At 37.4% G+C, this 22,912-nt stretch overlaps 1 protein-coding gene across 2 annotated transcripts; it reads left to right on the top strand.

Annotated features, from left to right (window-relative positions):
- Positions 1-489: 489 nt before the first annotated feature.
- Positions 490-22,833, top strand: vwa5b2 (von Willebrand factor A domain containing 5B2). 2 transcript variants are annotated; one of them, XM_030160140.1, is made up of 22 exons: positions 490-576; positions 1,926-2,137; positions 3,098-3,313; positions 4,925-5,150; positions 5,232-5,389; positions 6,515-6,646; positions 6,726-6,850; positions 7,580-7,756; positions 8,343-8,453; positions 9,086-9,288; positions 12,682-12,796; positions 13,050-13,235; positions 13,320-13,536; positions 13,632-13,966; positions 15,654-15,888; positions 17,120-17,449; positions 17,541-17,678; positions 18,944-19,072; positions 19,150-19,200; positions 19,535-19,640; positions 21,461-21,584; positions 21,665-22,833. In XM_030160140.1, exons 2-22 carry the CDS (start codon positions 1,999-2,001, stop codon positions 22,424-22,426), a joined length of 4,215 nt encoding a protein of 1,404 aa, XP_030016000.1. In that variant the 5' UTR covers positions 490-576; positions 1,926-1,998; the 3' UTR covers positions 22,427-22,833. The 2 variants fall into 2 exon arrangements, with proteins under 2 accessions (XP_030016000.1, XP_030016001.1); XM_030160141.1 differs by having other exon boundaries at positions 498-576; positions 1,968-2,137.
- The last annotated feature ends 79 nt before the right edge of the window (positions 22,834-22,912 follow it).

A 22,912-nucleotide genomic window follows, 5' to 3' on the forward strand; every position in this document is an offset into this window, starting at 1 on the left:
ACCGTAGGGTTATTAGCTTGTGCCTGAAGAGCAGGTTCAGGATCATAGTTTCTGATCAGCTGCATGGTTTAGGTTAGAGCAGACAAACAGTAATCAGCGGAAAATGTAGGTTAGTGTAGCTCAGCATGTTGTTGATTGACTGCAGCAGTGAGATTTCTGTCTCTTTAAAAGAATACTTTACATTGTACACATGCAGATTCAGACATATTTGAAGTAGTTTACTCTTTAATATTATTTCATGTAGTTGGAGAGGTTTCACAGCAAGCTTTACTGTATGTTTGCATACACAGTAGTCAAGTGGATAAATGCAGAGTCATTTATCTGAATATATGACTCTTTAATTTCCTTATAGGGCAACTGGTGGATTTGGAGAGAGAGAGAGAGAGAGAGAGAAAGAGAGAGAGAGAGAGAGAGAGAGCGAGAGAGAGAGAGAGAGAGAGAGATGCAGAGAGAGGAGAGAGCTGTATCTATCCTCTGTCGATGTTTCACCGGGAAACCCATGAGCAGATGTGATGCTGGAGTGATGCAGAGACTGGACACAGAAGCAGATTATCTGACACTGCCCTGAACAGTACAGTAAGTGTTCCTGGACAGTTATTTTGCTTATTATCTAAGGATTGTAACTGACACAGAGGACTGCAGTGTTACCCAGAGCTAACTCTTAGTCAGCTAAGCTACAGTAAACATTCTGATATTTATGTTAAAATCACAGAGGAAATGCATAATTTTATCATTACCCTATTTTTTGTACTTAAACAGCTGTTTTAACAACTTTGCCATTTGCAAAAATATGTCAGTAAGAGGGATTTTTTTTTTTTAATTTGTAAGTATCTGCATTTAGGATATTGACAAAACTTTCCAAGATCGGTTTGTGCATTTGTACATTTACATCATTTATGCTACACAAACTGTCAGTATATTGTAATTCAAAGAGTGGCTGCAGATATACATGCGCACCCAAGTCATAATGTTTAAGGAGTTATTATCTATGCAGTACACACATCTCCTTTCTCACTGAAAAAGATTATTAGTCAAGCTTGTTCATCAGCTTTGCCAGGAGGTGGAGTCATTGGAGGGGTGTTATGTTGTACTTTTCCTAGTGTGTGTGTTTTGCTTTAGCTTTGTTTTAACAAACCAGGTATTTATTTACCTGTTATGAGCTGAGAGCACGGTAGCCAGATGGAGACTGTTGATCTTGTTAGAAACATAGATGTGAAAAGACCATTACCGGGATCACAGCAAACACACACAGATTCATTGGCACACATTCATGCATGTGTGCATATGCAAACACACATTTGTACATAAATGCACAGTTTTTGTGCAGTCTCCCGGTCAGTAGGTTGCACACAGGTCTCTGCACCTGCTGCAATTTATTTTATGAAGCAGTGAGAGTTATGAAGGATTATTGAATGGAGCTTTATTAAACTTTAATTAGCTCATGGCTTGTTTTGACGTTTCTGTTTTCCTAACTGATAATATGTATGCGTAGTTAGATTGTACACTACACTATTCAGTTAGATAAGGATGAGACACTAGTTGTAAGTCAGTGTTTATTTGCATTGATGAGTTTAACTACTGATGGCATATACAAGGCATAATGCATGGAGTAATAAGTGCTGAACTGCAGTGTTAATGATTGACCAACTCTCCTGGACTCAGACTATCACAACTGGTTGCTAAGAGCCTGAGGAGAGGAGATAGCTTGGTTACCCGACTGATATGTACATATAAATAGGTTACTGGCAGTCATATATACAGTTAAAATGCAAATTCAAGGAATATTTTAGATATAAATAATATACAAGGATCAACTTCGCAGATTTAGCACAATATCTGATGTGTCAAGATCATAGTGATAGAGCACAGAATGGAAAATGAGAGAATTTAAATGCATACTCACATTGTTTTTCCTGTTGGCTCAGACCATTTAACAGGTCTGTCTGCCTTTGACTACATGCAATCAGCAGAGCAGACAGCTCCTGGAACCCAGAAAACATGGTGGGACTGAGAAACCGCTCTACATGGGAACCACTGCTACTCAAGGCGTCCTGTATCAAGTCCTGCGCCAACGGCTGCTCCCTGGGCATCACTGCACATCTTACCTATGCCAACGCTGATGTAGAGTCCGTCGAAGGTGAGTTGTGGGTGCACAGGGGTGACACCGCACGCTCTAAACTTGAGACATTCAAATACACATTGAAATTAACTCAGATGTCTAAAGCAAAATTTGTTGCAAAAGATATGACAGGCAAAAATTCATAGAAATTTCTGAAAGTGTCATAAATTGAAACAAAAAAAGTCTCAAAGACTGATCATGGCTAAAATACACAGTTTTCTTAAATATATGTGTTGAATCTCTTTGGTTTTTTTGGGTTTTTTTTTTGTTTTTTAAGTCAGTTTATATGCAGTTTCTTAGATTTCCATGGGTGCCACATTCAGAGCCTCAGTATTAAAAGTATAGAATTCAGGACAGTTTTCACCATTTATTGCACAATTTGTTTTTTGTGGCTCATGTTTATTGATAACATATTTATTTTTCTACATAAATACCGAACCTCTGGAAATCAGAAAAAAAAATGCACTTAACCTGAGTTGTCTAAAACGTAGAGGTTCAACACTTATATATTTCAGAAAACTGGGTATTTTCCCCATAATCAGTGAAATATAACTGAATATGCCTGTTTTTTTAACCAAAAAAGAGCACTGACAGAAGAGAAAAGGCAGCAAAAAATTTATTTGGAGGTAGAAAAAATCAAACCAGAGCTTTTGTCATTAAAAAATAAATGTATTTGGTTATGTCAGAGTTCACAGTAAAAAACAAACTCCACATTAAATTCCAAAATTAATGTTTTCACAAAAATAGAAACTGACATTTGGACTTTAAATGACCCTGACTGAAACCTCTGGTATTTATGAATCAGACAATTGTCGCACTTGATTCTGACTGATACAAAATTTGCAAAAACTAAATAAATCCAGGGGCAAGATATCAAACTGACATTACTTCTTAGGCAACTCAAGAGAAATATTAGGATGTTTTCTCAGCCCATTTAGACCATTTGAAAAATGTATGTTTTTGCTACCCTCTACCTAGGTGTATTCGTATACCCACTGGGGGAAAAGGAGGTTGTGGTGGGCTTTGAGGCGGTGATTGCAGGGCGGCTGGTGGGGGTCCAGATCCAGAGCCGAGGGAAGCTGAAGGACTGTTGTTTGGATTGCTGTTCAGGATCTGGTCTTGATGGCCACTGTGGGAATGGCAGAGAGTGGGGCTGCTGTGGGAGCTCTAACCTTGACATGCAATGCACCAACGGTCAGCAGTCATTTTTTTTTTTAACCCTCAGTATTATATGCACACAATGATATACACATCCTAGATTTAAAAAAAAAATCCCAGGACTAAGGATTCCCTCAGACTTGGTGAACGATAACTTTGGTGTAGTATAGTGTATATCCTCATGAAATGTTGATAGTACATCTTATTATTTATGCCTGCTTGCCTTAAGGCAGTTACTATAAGGAGCCACAGTTACTTTGCATATTTATAATAATCTGTGTCTCCGTTCACCTGCATTAAAAGAACAGGATGAAACTTGTGTTACATCATCATTATCCCATCCCCACTTTTAACCCAAGACATACGAAAACAATCTGTCTGGAGCTCCAAAAACATATATATCCTTCTCTACATACATTATTTGGTTCCTTAACTTTTTTTTTTTTTTTTATAAAATTCTACAACTATAATATGAATGAATGGATGAATAAATGAATGAATGAATGAATGCATGAGTGAAATCTTTATTTCGAACATTTAGACAGTTAAATTAAAACAAAATATAAGTACTGGTACATAAATGATTGATAAGCAAACAAACAACAACAACAACAACATAAATAAATAAATAAATAAATAAATAAATAAATAAAAAAACAAATGAAATGAAATTATACATGCTCGAAAAGGAGTAGGAAGAAGTAAAAACTTATGTACTCTTACCCCCAATTTCTATTCCTTATGATCACTATATTGCAATTATTATTTTGTATGAATATCAATATATAAGAAAGATAACAATTGAGATTTTTTGTATTTTTATAGGGGCATGATTGCCAAAACACTGTGTAATGGAGAGAAAAATCAATTGATATGTGTAGCCAAATGAAGAAATTCAAAGTGAGTTGTTTAAAATAGGCTGCACATTTGTACAGATGGAAAATGTAAGAATGGCTTTAGCCTGACATCAACAATGACAAAATGTTCAGAACTAATTATTCATTTCCATATGGTCATTATGTTTTTTGGGCCAAACTGCATGGAGCCACAGGAGAGAGGTCAAAAAGCCACATGTGGCCCTGGGGCTGTGGGTTGCAGACCCCTGCTCCGGGTGTTACTGTTTGTGCATAAGGAAGCTCATTAGGGTTATGCACAAGTCATATACTCAAATTAATCACAATTAAAAACTATTATTGTGACAGCCATACAGACAGTTAGTTAGAAAATAATCCCATGTGAGACACTCAGATTTGTTCTGTACAGTAGAGGAAGTGCAAATCATTTCAGTCACTGGGGAATGTTGTGGGCTGTTGAAATGGTCTGGTCTCTGCATGAATACAAATAGAGCTACAGTAAGTCCCGTCTCTGGCCAGTGAATAGAAAGGACAGACCACGAGGCAACTAGACTTGGCTGCCTGCCTAATGGTGAAATGCATTTACTTACACCAAACATATATCATCTTGAAGTCTACAGTATTTTTTTTTTTTTTTCAAGATGAAGCTATCATGAGCATGGATACATTTCTCTTCATTCCAGCAATATTCCAGCTTTTGGTTATTTTCCTTTTATGGCAACTTAGATTTAATTTTATTTTGCTTGTTTCATGAAATACAGAAGGTAACTAACTAGGTAAATTTTGTCTTCAGGACATCTCATCCTGGACGAGGACCTCGAAAGAACCACCTTCATCGTGGGCATAGGTGTAATTGGCCCCATGGATATTGTGTCAGTTATAATAAGCACCACACTAGAACTCCCCACATTAGAAAATGGAGCAATACACATCATCTACCCTACGTTACTTACCCCTGTTGTCACGGGCCAGATGTCTTCAAGCAAGAGTGAAAATGGGGGGAAACCAAATGAAACTGGGTACACCACTCATTTACTATATCTGTTGTATTGAGCCAATGTGTGCATCTCCTCTCAAATCGATTGTTTTCATCCCCCCAGAGCCACCAGCTGTTTTGGTGCCACCTCAGGAAAACAAGACCAGGTCCTAGATTCTGAGCAGCAGTGCGCCCATGCCATCTTCACCAGCCCAGCTGCTAATCTGGCACCGTATGAACTCAACTTCCAGCTGCTGGTCAGAGGAGCCTGCTTACTGGCAGGTATTGAATGTGACTCAAACAAAGTCAAAAACTGGAAATAAATCATACAAGGGGCAATTTAATCAAAAAAAAGGCTAGAAACACTAACATGATAAAGTAAAAATCTCTACTGTAAATGTGTGGTTATTTTTAATTTGTGTAATTCTGATGACTGAAAGATGTACAACGCAATATGTTTTTATGTCTTGGAGCGATTATTACTCTGAAATAATATCTTGGCGCAGTGATGCAGTACATTATTTTACTGATTTAAAATGATTTCATGGTTTTTGTTATAAATACGTAGTCTGATTCTCCAGTCAAACCTGTGCTGTCTCCTATACAGACATTAACCCTTTCATGCATGAATTATGACACCCTCAATCAAGATTTTTTTTCCTGTGCGTTTTTAATTCCTCTTTAGGCATGAATAAAGCATGCCTAAAAAAACTTTTCTTATGAACTTATTTTTCATGGAGCTGCAAAAATGTCCACTCAGCTGGAAACCATGCATTTAATATTTGGAGCAAATAAACATGTATTTACTGATATATTGTGTGAAAACAATGAAATAATTTTTTTTAATGCTTATTATAGGTAATTCATTTCTCAGACAGGAGTAGTTTGTTTACTTGCTTTAATAGTTTGTCTGATAAATGAATTACCTACAATAATTACATATGGAAGACAGTATGAACCTTTATCAGACATGTTTAGTGCTGTTAATCTGATGTTTTCTCACATTTTAACACTCTAATACCAGTTATTACTCACTTCATGACGATAATATGCAAAAAAAACCAAAACAAACTTTTTGCAAAAACTGTTAAATACAGACTAATAACAACAATTGATTTACACTTAAACATGTTACTCTAGATCAGGTTTATCAAGAACAGTAAAGTTACAGTAATGGTATGAATGCCAGTGTATGAGATGATGCATGAGTGTCCACTGTGTTGGCTGATATGGAACTAAAACACAAAATCCATGAAAATACAAGAGAACAGCTGTAGAATAACTGTCCACTGTAGTGACCACTATGCATGAAAAGGTTAAAGACCATAAAATGCCATTTTAACCAATCAGGATCTAAAAGAATATAAAGCATATACACCTTTACACGACTTCTGAACTGGTTCTCAGGACTGGAAAGTCCCACTCACGCTCTGAGAGCAGACGCTGACCCCAGTGCCCAAAGTGCCTCTGCCACCTACATCACATTGGCACAGGAGCATCCATATGACAGACATATCGAGATCATTCTGCACCTCAGTGGTGAGTCCCAAAAATCTTCCTCCATCCTTCTGTTTTCTCATTATAAAGTATACCTTTAATTCACCAACTTCTCCTCCAGAACCTCACAGCCCGTTGGTCATATTAGAGAAAGGCAGGCTGTCCTTCAGCCAGTATGAACAGCACATCAGTTCCCGCCGTGATTTCATTCGTTGCTCTCGGAAAGACTCTGAAATTGAGAGGAAGGTTGGTAGATCTTCACACCACACTTTATTAAACACTATGAAACACTCATACACTACTTACAGAGTAGCTCTATGTAGCATAGAGTCGTTGTATGCAGAGTAAACTGAAACTAACACTATCTTCCACCAAGGTTATTATTGTTAACGAAAACTAACGAAATAACGAAAACTAGAATTGTAAAAACATTTTTGTTGACTGAAATAAATAAAAACTATAATTAAAAGAAAAAAATGATAACTAACTGAAACTGTATTGTGTGTTTACAAAACTAACCAAAACGTATAAAAATTATGGATAAAATTCCCTTTGTTTTCATCTTTGTCAAAATTGGATTGATATGAAATCGATTTATTTCCTTCAAGCCAATTTAGCTGCTGCCACCATATGATATTTAACAGTCCGTCAGTTCTCGTCACTTATTGTTTAGTCGTCTTCTGATCACCACTCTACCTGGAAACACGGAGACTAAAGTTGGGAGAAAGCAGCAGAGTCCTGTTTAAGATTTATGGGAATACGACGGTGAAGAAGATAAAAGATATTAAAAAAAACTAAAACTAAACTAAAACTAAGCATTTAGAAAATAACGAAAACTAATAAAAACTAGCAAACCTGCTCTAAAAATGAATTAAAACTAACTGAATTAGAGAAAAAAAAGTCAAAACTAAACAAAACTAAACTATAATGAAAAATCCAAAACCATTATAACCTTGTCTTCCACTTGTCCTGCAGCTTGAGTTTGTGAGAAAGCGCTATCATAAGGATATTCTGAGCAGCCCTGTCTTGATGCTCAACTTCTGTCCTGACTTGTTGTGTGAGCCACTGGAGCTGCACAAAGCCACCAGAGAGCTGCTGTTCCTTGTTGATCGTAGTGGCAGCATGAGTGGGACCAACATCCACCGTGTAAAGGTGAGCATCAGTTGGGCAAACATATGAAAACACCACCATGCATGTACAGTCGTAGAAAAAATTAGCATCATATCATCATTATCATCAAAAACAATGGTTATGCAATCAAGTACTAACTCCTGTGTGTATCATGTGACTAAAACAGACTGAAAAAATGCCTAAAATGCCTAAAAGCACTGTTTTTCAAAGTGTAATGCCATAGATATTGATGTAAGAACTGCAGTGATTTTGGTTATTATCAAGAAAACATGGAAAATGGCTAGATATCAGCTCTTAAATTAAACTCTTATGAGCTATTTTTGTTGTTATCATTATATTTGTCCAAATAAATGTACCTTTAGTTTTACCAGGCATTAAAATGAACAAGAAATTGAAGAAAACAAGGGTGGTTTAATAATTTTTTCCGCCACTCTACATCAGTTATTATTGGCCTGCAGCTGGCTGATCAGCAAATTCAGCCTTTAGTGTTGTATTATGGGTGGTTTCACATTTTTTCTAAATATGTTAACTGAAGGAAACTGCATGTAATGGTTTTCTGTCATGTGCTGATATGGCTTGATCCAATCTATCCCTTCTATTTCTACAGGAAGGCATGTTGGTGGCCTTGAAGAGTCTCCCCTCTGGCACCATGCTCAACATTGTGGGCTTCGGCACCACTATCAAACCCCTGTTCACCTCCAGCAGACTCTGCACTGATGTTAGTGTTTGCATTATAACCTAAATGAGACAAGGAAATGTATGTTATTTTTGAGATACTGCAAAAAAAAAGTCACGGTAATAGTAACCGTATATTCATTGTAGGATCATGTTTCTTGAAAGCATGTTTTTTAACCACATAAGACTGGGTGTTCTATTTGCTCTGTTTTCTGATCCCCACTAATCAGTCGATAGGTCAGTTCTTTGTGTTGCCTTAGTAGCAGAGTATCAGGTTTTAGGCAGAACAGTGGCCACCAAGGACAAAGAGTCTTTGCACATACTCCTGACCATATGGTGACCTTTCATGCATTTTAACTACAGCAGGACATGTGCTTCCATCTCCTCCTGTCAGGCATGTTTGTTCACGGTGTGATTTGCGGTAGTTTTAAAGCAGGTGCTAATGTGTGTATATTTGCTCTCTCTTTATTAGAGAAGTACTGATTAAATTCTTTTCCGCCCTCACAGGGTAATTAGAGCATCTGATATCAAACAGTGAATTTATCTTGACAACATTGATGATATTTGCGTATGCAGCAGCGTCATGCAGTTAGACAGGTGTTGTTGGATGCTTGTTTCTCCCACTGTGAATCTGATAGCTGCTTTTGTCTTGTTGTCTTTATGTAAACACTGCAGGTCACTCTAATGCAAGCATATGAGTATGTGCAAAGGATGAGAGCGGACATGCGGGGCACCAACCTGCTGGGGGCGCTGTCCTGGGTGTATCAACAGCCTACACAGCGGTCTTATCCTCGCCAGGTCTTTATCGTAACAGATGGAACTATCACCAATGTGGCCAAAGTACTGGAGCTGGTCCGCAGAAACACATGCGCTGGCAGGTACGGAAATCCAACACTAAACTGCCAATTAGGTTATTTATTATTGATCAGGGGTCTCAAACATGCAGCCCGGGGGCCAAATGCGGCCCACCAAAGGTTCCAATCTGGCCCATGGCATGAATTTGCACTCATTTTCGTACAGGTTCCACATACAGACCAATATGACCTACAGTAAAATAAGAACATAATAACCTACAAGAAATAATGACTCCATATTTTCTCCTCGGTTACATTATGTCTATAAATAATGACAACTTCACATTTTTGTCTTTGTTTTAGTGCAAAAAATAACATTAAATTATGAAAATATTTACATTTACAAACTATCCTGTAACAATAAAATGTGAATAACCTGAACAAATATGAACAACCTGAAATGTCAAAAGAAAATTAAGCACAATTTTAACAATTTTCTGCCTGTTACGAAGTATTTATTGTCTTTGTAGTTCAGTTCCATAATACACATGTATAAATGGTAAGTTGAGGAATAATATTGTTAAAATTGCACTTATTTATATTAAGAAATTTCAGTTTTTTCAGGTTATTCACATCTTTTTTGTTTGAATAGTTTATAAAAGTAAGTATTTTCATAATTTAATGCGGGTTTTTTGGCCCTAAAACAAAGGCAAAAATTTGGAGTTGTCCATATTTATAGGTTATTATGCTATTATTTTACTGGTCCGGCCCACTTTAGATCAAATCGGGCTGAATGTGGCCCCTGAAAGAAAATGAGTTTGAGACCTCTGTTATAGATTATTTAACCCAGGGAAACTGCGTCATCTGAAACTAAACTGTCAACTAGATATTTGACCCAGGGTTTGTGAGGAATATGCAGATTAGTAACATGAGGAAAAGCATGAAGAATAAACGTTAACCCTTTACTGGGCAAGTGACTATTTTTGGTCATTTCCACATCACAAGACAGTGATAGCAACAGCTAAAGTGAGAACAATCTCAGGTCAAATGTGGTCTGCAGGGTCTGCAAGGTCCACCTCTGCATGAAAAGTGAGTGTAACTGCTTTGAAGTAATGTAAGTAATAGTAATGTAAGTAATGATGTTCAAAGGTATAATGTGGATGTTGACAGGTGTCTGGATCAGCACTTATTTTGTTGTAATGCCCTAAAATGGATGTTTGTTTTCTTTTCTTTTTTTTTAAACTTTATTTCTATTGTTTATTTTATGTACATTACAAAACAAGACAAACATAAGGGACATATGGGATACACTGACTACAATAAAACCTTGTGACTAACTATTGTTTTTAGTGGTGTGACGCTGAAGTGAAAATTGTCCATTTCTTCCATTTATCATAACACTGTTCTTCTTGAGTCCTCAGTCTATGGGTCAGAATCTCCATCTCATATATTCCATTCACAGTTTGTATCCAGTCGTTAGTTGTAGGTGGTTCTAATCTGCACCATTTTATGTTAATAGCCTTTTTACAGGCTGCTAATAGTATTTTCAAGAAATATCTATCATTATTTCTTACATTATTACCAATAATACATCCAAAATACATCACCAGACATGTTTTAGGAATTGCATAATCCAATATCTTAACAATTGTTGAATAGACATTATCCCAGAATGATGTAAGTTTAGGACATAACCAAAAGACATGTGCATGATTTACATTGACATCTCCACATTCTCTCCAACAAGATTGAACTCTGGACATATATTTAGCTGTAATTTTAGGAGTTATGAAAAATTGAATTATATTTTTCCAGCAGTGTTCCCCCCATGTTCTTGAAGAAGTGGTTGACTGTTGAGTTCTCCAGATATTGATCCATTCCTCCTCTGAGACACATATTCCTAGTTATTTTTCCCATTTCTGCTTCACATCCAAAGTGTTCCAACCTCTCTTTCCTATTAAACGTTTGTAAAGAGATGATATAATTTTTTTTATTTTTTAGAATGATATATTGGATGTTTGTTTTCACCTTACATGTGTTTCAGATTTTTTTTTTTTTTTTTTTTTTTTGCCACCAATGGGTAAGGAACCAAATATGGTAACTTCACTGACCTTGATTTTCTACATAATGATAAAAATTTTTGAAAAATTTCACAAAAGTAATACTTTCTCATTATGTCCTCCAATAACACATCAAGGTTGAAATTTTGAATTTCAGAGTATTTCTATGAGTGTGCTATAAAGGGTTAATCCTAACAATTTATTTATAAACATTTATTCTATGGCTGGCATGTGATAGGACACTTCATCATTGTGGGTGACAAAGAAGCAGAGATGAATGCAGTAGAGTGAGTTCAGGCAGAATGAGGTGATGAATGTGACAGAAACATGGTGTGGGGGAGGAAGAGACAGAGAGGAAGAGAAGGACAAGTTGCTATGAAGAACTGAGGCCAGTGCAGTGTGGAAGAAAAGAAAGAAAGAGCTACGATATTTTACAGCCCCGCCCAGCAATCCCGTTAAGTGCTCTCCTCTGCAGTGAGAGACACGCCCCTCTGGTTTTCCCAAGGCCCTTCAGCAATGCACAATGACTCCATTTATACCTTATTAGTATTCCCCTGTTGGACTGATGTCCTGCAACTGTATTTTGGCTGCCACTGCAAAATGTGTACATGTTCTCTTTTCTACAAACGATCTATATCGTTAAAGGCCAAGTGCCAAATTAGATGTCTTTCAGATCCTCTGTTCTTGTATTCATGTTGTGACAGAACTTGTACTTTAAGAGACAGCATTCAAATCTCAGCCTTTTCAATTATTCTGTCCCCTGCTCTTTACAAAGTCTCAATTAGCCAAATGGCCTGCGATTCCTCTCAGTGTCCAAATAACAGTTCTGTCCATTTGACATATCCCAGTTTTCTATTTTAAGAGAAATGGAAGCCTATGAGGACAGGCTGAAAAGTTCACAGGCTGTCACTTCATAGCTTAAATGATTCTTAAATCAACCCTTTGGGAAAAATGTTTATAATATTTTTCCAGGTAAGATGATCGGTGATTGTAACTGGATGTAGCTTATTTTTGTAAAAATGGGCAAAATCAGTCCTCAAAAATCAGAAAATCAGGTTTATTTCCTATGAAGATTCATGATTATATGGTCTTAACATTAAAATGTGATGATGTAAAGAAATATTTCCAAGTAATAAATAAGTCATGTCAGCCATTATGTGAAAGAGATTCATGCACTACAGCAAAACTGGAAGTGTGTCAATGACCAAAAGCACTTTGATGAAAACTAATCCATATGTTGCCTATGAACTTTTCATCCATCATATCTGTGCCATTGTTTTCCATAAACAGAAGACAGAAATGAGTGAAAAGCACTGGTCAGATGAGACATATTTCCCACACAATAATTGTTTCATCTCATTTTGATTTTGTCACAGGATCTAATTTAAATAAATAAATGAACCTATAACTTCTGCAGATGCTTTGGCCTGGGTCTTGGTCCTCGAGCCTGCAGGAGACTCCTGCAGGGCGTTGCCAAACTGACAGGGGGGACCACAGAGTTCTTAGAAGATGAGGATCGACTCCAGCCAAAGGTTAGCTGCATCACAATACTGCCATCTATTGGACAAAGTATGAACTGCACAACAATTACAGCCCATTAAAGAGATCAAAATCTCAATCACTGGTACTTTTCAGTTGCCTTTCAGCATGTTCCTCTCCACTAGCCATTCATAAAAATATATTTAGAGCCATTAAATGTAAAAAAATAAAATAAAATAAAACAAAATGAAATAAAATATAAATATATGTATATATTGTGACTTATTGGTATGTGGACCTCCTTAGTTAATCAAGTCCTTGAAGAAGGCTTTTGAACCTGTGCTGACCGATGTGCGGATTGACTGGTACCTGCCTGAAAACATGGAGGCTCTTCTTTCACCCAATGAAATCCCTCCTCTCTATCCTGGGAATCGTCTCATTGGATACTGCACTCTTTATGACATGACAAATTTCAGACTAAAAAAACCAGAGGTACAGTACACATCACTGTGATTATGAAGAAAAACTCTCTTCATGTGCACAGTAAAATAGATCTATAACTGTATCATTTTACAGTTTCAAGGACAGGGCTACAAAGGTGCATATCGTAGCTCAACTGGCTCCGTATTCGGCCAATCAAACGATGAGCTTTCACCGCCTCCGGCCTCAGAGCTAATGCCAGTGGTGACATGTGCAGATGGCACAGATCTGGAGGAGGCACTGAGGGAGATCTCAAGAGAAATCTCCTCTGAATTCTCCTGTGCCAGAGATACAGATACCGGCACCAGCCCAGGTCAGATAATCACTTTAAACAACCTGCAGAGATAAAGGAAAAATGCCCACCCTGTATTTACCTACAGGCTGACCTCTGACTTTTGTCTACTCTAGGTGTGGAGCTAGACTGGTCCAGTGATGTCAGAAGGCGGATCCAAGAGAGTTCTTATATCCAGGAGCAGTATGTCCTCACTCGCTGCTCCCTCAGTAGCGAGCAGAGTCTTCAAACACAGTCCCACTCACACATTCAAGCCTCATCCAACTCTCACTCAGTGGGTGGGGACTTCCTGCCTGACCCTCACTCTGGTTCTGTAATGGATACAGGGTCTTTACCCCAAGGCCTGGAAAAGATGCCCCCTCCTGAACAGAGATCATCCTTGTCTCGCTGGGCAGAGTCAGCATGGCAACCAAACCTCTCAGTTGAAACCCCTGATAATGGAGGAGAAAAGGTAACATGACTAGTAACAGACTAACCCCTGAAACACTAGGTTACAAGGATTCATTTTTAAACCACACTGTAAACCCCAATAAGTTAATTTAACTCAAAAAAATAGTTGAAACTGATTACATTGAAATTTTTAAGTAATGTAACTCTAAACCCGTTGCCTTAAAAAAAATTATGTAATGAATAATGAAAACTTGAGTGTATTAAACTTAAATGCTTGATTTGAATTGAATTGCTATTTTAAGTCCAACACACTAAATGTCAAGTTAATTTAACTTAAAATTTGTTCCAATGTCAATTGCTTTGTAGAATCATTAGACTTAATATCATAAGTTCATTGTACTCAATTCCAAGTTGATTTAAAGTAAAGTCTTTTTCAATGTAAATTGCCTTGCATACTTATTAAACTTGATATATTGTAGCTTAGATGGAAATTAGGTAGGGAGATAGTTGAGTATAATGTACAAGTACAGGGGGCGCTTTTACTTTGGCAAGACATAGAGATCTACACAATCCAAACACAATGTAAAATGAACAGGAAATCCATTGTTGGGCCTATGGCTCACACTTGTCGTGCAGCTCCTCAAAAATACAAAAACAAACACAAAAAGGCCAATAAACATAGCCATACACACATTAAGTCAAAATTAACACTAACACCACAACCCCGCTGAACCCCTGCACATAAAAATAACACATTTTCAACAACATGCCCAATACCCACAATGCAATGCAGAGATAAGAAAAAGGTGTGGTCATGACTAAAACTTAGTGATCTAAATCTAGTCAACTTAATTTGTTTTTGTACTTTTGGCTATGTCTACAAATTAGTAGAATATTCTTAACATTTTACAGTAATGTAATAAACCTTAAATCATTTAAGTACGTTGTAATTAAAGCATTTTAGTAAATACAAAGTCCGGGCTTCTGGTGCATGGTTTGATTTAATATGATACTGCACTGAACTCAAAATATAGAAGCAAATTTAACTTTAACCCTCAAAGGTGTCAACAGCCACTGGTGACCAAAAGCATCTACTGATCTAGAATGTCTAATAGTTTTTGAACCACTGATTCTACAAATACATTTTAATAATTTAAGGAAAATCCAGCTTCTTAGCTTTTCAGTGTCATCAGATATGACCCATTTGGATTTTCAGAGGCTCTGTAGTGAATGTGGAAGCACTGTTATTTTCTGAAATATTGATCTGACAGTAAAACCATGTAGTTTTACAATTGATTGGTTATAGAGGCTTGTTTTTACATTCAATTAATGATATATTATGCTGGAAAAAAACCTTTTTCCTCAGTTTCTTCATAATAACTTTGAATTTACTCTGAGCTTTTAGGGTTAGAGTTAAGAGCTGAGAGGCGATTTGGGCCAACTGTCAAACAAGTGTGTGAAGAAAAGGCAGCTGTAACGCCATTGTACTGAACAGAAAATGAACATGTTTCCACCTGTATCTACTTTTGGTTTATTTGCTCTTTATACATGTATTAAAACCCAGTCTTAGTACTTTCCCACTGCTTAGTCATACAGCATGATGGCAGAACTTGGACATTATTTATTGACTTTTTTCAGCTATAATCCTGAATCCATTCCAGATAATGACAGTTGACAGTGAAAGTGTTGTATTTTGAGGATTTAGGAGTGACCTTAAACCGGTTCAATTTTCCATCTGAACAAACCAGGGGCATTTGGACGGAGGGGAGGAGTCTCGAAGGAGACAAAAAGCTCTGGCCCGTTCAACCATGGCGGCACGGAGCTTCTCGTCTCCTCAGGGTGAGCTGGAGATGCATCGCCTGAGGAGAGCTCTGGAGAGGGTTTCCTTTGACCAGACGCTGGGAGGAAGGTTGGATGAAAGTGATGGGGAGACGAAGCCCCCATCAAGAGGAGCCCTGTCCCACAGAAGCCTGACTGACTCCAGTAAGAAGTAGAGTTATTCTAGTTTGGAAATTTTCATTCTTTTTATTCTTACTTAATCTTACAGTTTTTGTAGCGTGGAAATTTTCTTTGTTTTTATGCTTTTTTTCTTCCCATTCTTTTTCACATGTGGAAATGACACCAAAATTGTATTAACCCTTTCATGCATGAATTATGAGAACCTTAGTGAAGATTATTTTCCTGAGTGTTTTTATTCCTCTTTAGGCATTAAAAAAACAAAGCAATCGAATTTTTTTATGAAGCTATTTTTCATGGAGTTGCAAAAATGTTCACCAAGCTGTGCACTATGTGTTTAATTTTTAAAGCAAAGAAACATGTATTTACAGGTATACTGTGTGAAAACTATGAAATAAAAACATTCTAATGCTGCTAATCTGATGTTTTCTCACATTTTAGCATACTCTTATACTGGTCATTATTCACTTCATGGAGATAATGTGCAAAAAAAAAAAAAAAAAAAAACTTTTTGTTGTTAATTACAATCTAATAACAATAACAAGCAATTGATTTATACTTAAACATGTTAGATCAGGTTTATCAAGAACAGCAAAGTTATAGTAATGTTATCAATTGCAGTGTATGGGATGATGCATGAGCGTCCAATGTGTTGGCTGATATGAAACTAAAACAACAAAATCCATGAATATACAAGCGAACAGCTTTCCACTGTAGTAGCCACTATGCATGAAAGGGTTATGTATTACTTTTCCATAATAGGATACATTTATTTTTTTGTTGTCTATTGTTGATAACTTGCTTCTGGCATTCACTATGTTTTTTATATGTCTGAAATAAAACAGTCATTCATTCATTCATTCATTGTTATTTAATCTTTCAGTTTGACTTTTACATTCACTTTAGTTTTACCTAGCTCCATATGTACATAAGTAGTTTTTATTTTACACAAGTTTTACTTAAGTTTTTATTTAGTGTTATTTTTCATTCAAGTATTATGAGAAAAGCCTTGACTTATACAGGCTGAAAGATTGAATAATATTGCATTTTGACATGAAGTTCTATTTAATTTTAAACTGAGTTCATTGTATTTCAATTTTAATGCATTTTTATTCATTTGTTTCTACTTCAGTTAAAATTATACATATTTTTTTGTTTTAGTCTGTTTTCAGGAAGTATAATATCTCTAGTAAGAAGTTGAACTGAATTCATTTTCCAACCCTCCATTTCCCATCCTCTGTCTGACTCTGACTCTCAGATGGACTCCTGTTCCCTGCCTCTCCTCTGGACTGGGATGGCTTCACAGATCCTGAGTGTCTCTTCACTGCTGCTCCGCCCGAGGATCCTCCTCCTGGACAATGCCGCTCCGTCATTCATGGTCTGCTGTGTGGGAAGCCTGTGTCCTGGGAGGTCACCGTGGACCTTGGGCACCTCTGGGCCCCTGAGGACCAGGAAGCAACAGGGCTTGATGGAGGAGCAGAAGAAGGAAGAGGAGAACCATGGGAGGAAATCATTCACCAACTGACTGCTCGGTCAGTGATTAGGGACTTTGAGAAAATGGCTGAAAAGGAGAATGATGCCGGACATGGTGAGGCTTACTATTTGACACACTGAAGGAATTTCACTTATCCTAAACAATACATGTGCTACTGTTGATGTGTTATTTTCATTTGTATCAGGTTCAGGAAAGCGATACCGTATGAAGGCTATTCAGACCAGTAAACACTGTAACATCATCTGCATGTACACAGCCTTCACCACTACGGACAGCAATACCAACAAAGGATTACCTGAAAGCATGGATATCCAAAACACAGGTGTGTCCTGAATTCACATTTGTAAAGAATATTTGTACATCACAGCAACCAAAGAACACACACTCAAAAGATAAGATAAGATAAGATAAGATAAGATAAGATAAGATAAGATAAGATAAGATAACATAACATAACATAACATAACATAACATAACATAACAACATTTATTCTATTCTATTCTATTCATTTATTTGTTTTGAGCAGCAGAAAAAAAAAGAAAAAAAATTGTGCACAAGGAACTAATATCTGAGCAAATACATTAATAAATGAAGATGATCAAAACAAAAATAGCAATTGCCATGTACACTAGTAATAACAAAATAAATTCAATATGTACTGCTCAAAAAGGAGTGGGAAGAAGAAAACTTATGAAATAAGACCCCCCCCCCTCACATTTATATAGCATAACACATTATTTTTGCTTCCTCAGTTATATACTAACATCTGTTTAGAGTCCTGATAATGTAAATAACAGATAGAAAACGGATTTGGAAAACTGATGTATATTACACTTAGTAACTATCTAAATGACAGTCTGCATAACTTATGATAGAATATATTTCAACAATAATCACATACCAACAATGGTAATGGAAGTGGAACACACCAACATGGTAAACAACAACAAGCACTTACCAACAAAGGTAAGAAAGAGCCATAACATAACATAACATAACATAACATAACATAACATAACATAACATAACATAACATAACATTACATTACATTACATTACATTACATTACATTACATTACATATGCTATTCCTTAATTACTTCCATGGTGAGGGATTTACAGTGGTACAGCAGTGAAGATTAAGACATTAATATTAAAGGATAGTTAAAATTGAAAAATACAAAGGCAATAATAATAGACCATTTATAAAATATAGGAATATTCTTCTTGCACAACAATATTGCACATCCAAAGATATGCACTGATGGGTTAATCGGTTAATGTAAATTGCCCATAGGTGTGAATGTGAGAGTGATTGTTTGTCTCCATATGTCAGCCCTGTGGTGAACTGGCAACTCGTACAGGGTATACCCCGCCTTCGCCCATAAGTATCTGGGATAGGCTCCAGCGACCCCCATGACCCAAGTGAAGATAAAGTGGGTTCAGAAAATGAATAAATGAATGAATGAACAATACTGCACTAGTGAATTTTTCACTTTCTATGGGATTTTGCATGGGACCAACCATATACCATACTATTCTATACTATACTTTTTTTTGTCTTTTTTATGTCTGTCCTGTGTGTAGGAAGTCACTTGGGAAACAGACGCAGTTCTCATTCAGGCAGTCGCAAACAGAAGGCATATTCTGTAGGTCTGGGCAGACGACGCACGAGTAGAGACAGCGAAGAGCTTGAAGACAACTGGAACTCTACAGGTAGGTACACAGAACAATCCCAGCACTCGTTTCTGTTGCCAAGACTTTAGGTCATCAACAATCTTTGTATCTCTCAGACAGAGATGACACTCCTGCCTCCCCCTGTAGCCTTACATCCTGGGATTCTAGTAAGTACTGCTGCCCACATCCTCAGTGAAAATACCACAGTGTCAGAGTAGGTCTCAAGTTGACAGTCTTCAGATCAGAAAGCCAGTTCAAACCTTACAGGTGAGTCTTGTTTATGGAAGGAGATGAACCAGAACCTCTTCTCCCAGACTCCACTCCAACAACCCCATGGCTCTCAAAGGGTCTGTTCAACCAAATTACAGAAAAAAGGAAAAAACATTATGAAAACAGGTTTTGGGGTTTCTCTTGTTAAGTTTTTTTTTAAGTGATCCGACCCTTTAAATTCACCACTTGAACCAATCTGAAGAGACAATACTGTGTAATGTTTTGCTGCAGGTGTAGGGCCCAGTTCCTACTCCGCTACAGGAATACCAGGCAGCTCATGCAGTCGTTCACAGCGATCCATAGAGAGCAAGTCAATGGAGAGCTTCTTTGGCAACAGGTGAAACTTCCTCATATTATCAAATGTCAGACACGATGACTGAATATTGTACTTTACTGTGCAAGGAAAAGAAAACATAAAGATTCTACACAGAAAATTACTTTTAAATGTAAGTATTTATATCACACAAAAGTTACAAGGAAAGGACATATAACACTATGGCACATTAAACTGTTAGACCAGTGGTGTCAAACATACACAGGATGAATGTGAAATGCAAAATTTACACTATCAGTAGTCTAAGGAGTCAAACTTATAATAGTTCAGTGGCCACAATGTAACCTAAATTAAAATAATAGCATTATAACCTATAAACTAGAAGCACTTGGAGAGCGCAGACCTCCGCCAAGGCTGATCAGTGGCCCCCCCCCGTGGGCCCCCCCACCCCCGATCACCACCAAAATTTAATCATTTCTTCCTTATCCCATTTCCAACAAACCCTGAAAATTTCATCCAAATCTGTCCATAACTTTTTGAGTTATGTTGCACACTAACGATCAGTGGCCCCCCCGTGGGCCCCCCCACCCCCGATCACCACCAAAATTTAATCATTTCTACCTTATCCCATTTCCAACAAACCCTGAAAATTTCATCCAAATCTGTCCATAACTTTTTGAGTTATGTTGCACACTAACGGACAGACAAACAAACAGACAGACAAACAGACAGACAGACAAACAAACAAACCCTGGCAAAAACATAACCTCCTTGGCGGAGGTAATAATGACAACTGCAAATGGCTCTTGGTTTAATGGTTTTAGTTGAATTATATTATGACACAGGTGTCAAACATGCGGCCTGGGAGCCAAATCCGGCCCACCAAAGTGTCTGATCTGGCTCCTGGGATGAATTAGTGAAATGCAAAACTTACACTAAGATATTAACAAACATTTTAGTTCAGGTTCCACATTCAGACCAATTCAGTCTCATAATAGCCTATAAACACTCACAACTCCAATTTTTCCTCTTTGTAAGTGTGAATGTTTTCATGTATTTAGACTAAAACAAAGTATAATTTTACAAAAACTCTGAATAACCTGAACAAATATGAACAACCTGAAATGTCTTCAGAGAAGTGCAGTTTTAATAATATTCCACCTGTTACTAAATATTTTGTGTATCTGTAGACCCACTGTGATCTGTAAATTATAATGTACATGTGGAAATAATAAACTGAGGCATAGTAGTGTCAAAATTATTTTTTTTTTCTATTTTTATGTTCATGTTATTCACATTGTTTGAAAGGATAATTTGTAGATGTAAACATTTTCATTATGTAGTTTTACTTTTTTCACTGTAAAACATAGAGAAAAGTGTGGAGTTGACATTATTTATATATTATTATGTTATTATTTTACTGGTTCGGTCCACTTCAGATCAAATTTAGCTGAATGTAGCCCCTGAACTAGAATGAGTTTGACACCCCTGTATGATGACAATACTAACATCCTTCCACAATAAAATATGAACAATTTTAAATATTTGTGTATTTGTAAACTCACTCTGAACTGTAATGTTAAATATAAATTGAGACATAATATTGTTAAAATTACACTTATTTTTCTTAACAAACTTCAGGTTGTGCATGGTTGTTTAGCTTATTCACATGTTCATAATGTAATTTTACTTTTTTCATACTAAAACAAAGATAGATTTTGGATTGTCTATTATACCTATTACCGTACTGGTCTGGCCCACTTGAGTTCATACTTAGTTTTATGGCCCCTGAACTAAAATGAGTTGTGTTATACCATGAACAACTTAAATTTTCCAGACTACCCACCATTTGTCTTTGTTTGAGTGATTATAATGTGTTCCAGATTTCCACTGGGCAGGCTCAGGTCTTCTGTTTCATCAGGAAAGCAGGTTCCTCTCAAGTCTCACTGTTTGTCTGCAGAGACTGAGAAACAACCTGAAACTGAAACTCCAGACTACCTGCCCCTGGTGAGTTTTACATAAAGTCACATCCATCATACTGAATTTAAAGATGTTTAGGTATTCACATGCTCATGGTGTTTCCTCAGGTGCGACTGCAGCTGGCATCAGGGGCTTTTCTTCTGACAGAGATCTACTCTGACTGTGTCCAGATCCCACTGGACCGCTTGAAGAGGGCCTCACCCTATAGCCTGCACCGCCGCAGCCTTAGTCCACCCTTCCGCTGTACATCTCCCAGTGCTCCATCTTTATCCTCCTCTGTCAAACCTCCTGGTGCTCCCACTACTCACCACGTTACCTTTTCTCCTTCTGCCTGCTCCCTCACCAAACCAGCTGCTCCTCCTTTCCACCACACTCCAGACGACACTCCGCTGATGCTGGAACCGAGGCTGAGGAGAAGACACTTGTCAGACAGAGACCCTGTGACCTCTCCTCCAGACCTCCCCAGCTCAGAAGAAGGTTCTCTGGAGTTATCTGTTGGGAATTCACAGAGTCACAACCACGGCCAGGTGGACAGTGGTCGCGGATCTGAGACGGATGTATGTGAGGGCTCACTGATGGAAACAGCTGAGCTTCATGGAAGCAGCCAGTTGGCTCTAGAGGACCTGGAGGGCTCAAGCTGGGCCACAGCGGTCGCTCTGGCCTGGCTCGAACACCGCTGCGCTGGTTACTTCATGGAGTGGGAGCTGGTGGCTGCGAAAGCTGACTTCTGGCTTCGCTGTCAGGAGCTGCCTGAGGGCGTGGACCTGGCAGGACTGAAGGGAGCCGCCAGACAGCTGTTCCTTCTGCTGCGCCACTGGGACGAGAACATCAAACTTAACATGCTGTGTTATAACCCTAACAATATGTGAGACAATCTGAGGAAACTGAGCCAAATCTACTGATAGACTTCATACTGACCTGATACTACGGAGGTGACTTTACAAAAACTTGTATTATTTCTTCTATAGGTAAAACTAATGCCATGTAACCCAGTGCCAAATACACTCTGAATATGAAGTAATAATATAATGACTAAGACTTTATATTTGTGACAAGAAAACCCTTTACATGACTTAGTCCAAGTGGCCTTTTATTATGAATATGCTTTATGCAATCACAATAATGCCTTGACCAACTGAATGAGCTTTAAAGTCTAGGTTTTAGTGAGTAGTTTATCTAAAGGGTAACTTTGCTAAATGTGCTGTTTAATCACAGAATGAATGAAAATGATTTTAATTATAATGATTTGATAAATTACTGGATGGTTTCTTTAAATGTTGAAATTCTTAAAAATAAAAAAACCTGGAATTTTACCATTTTGTTTTAATTTCACAATGGACACTCAACAATATTTA

Source organism: Sphaeramia orbicularis, chromosome 17 (assembly GCF_902148855.1).
Source record: "Sphaeramia orbicularis chromosome 17, fSphaOr1.1, whole genome shotgun sequence".
NCBI classification, from domain to species: Eukaryota; Metazoa; Chordata; class Actinopteri; order Kurtiformes; family Apogonidae; genus Sphaeramia; species Sphaeramia orbicularis.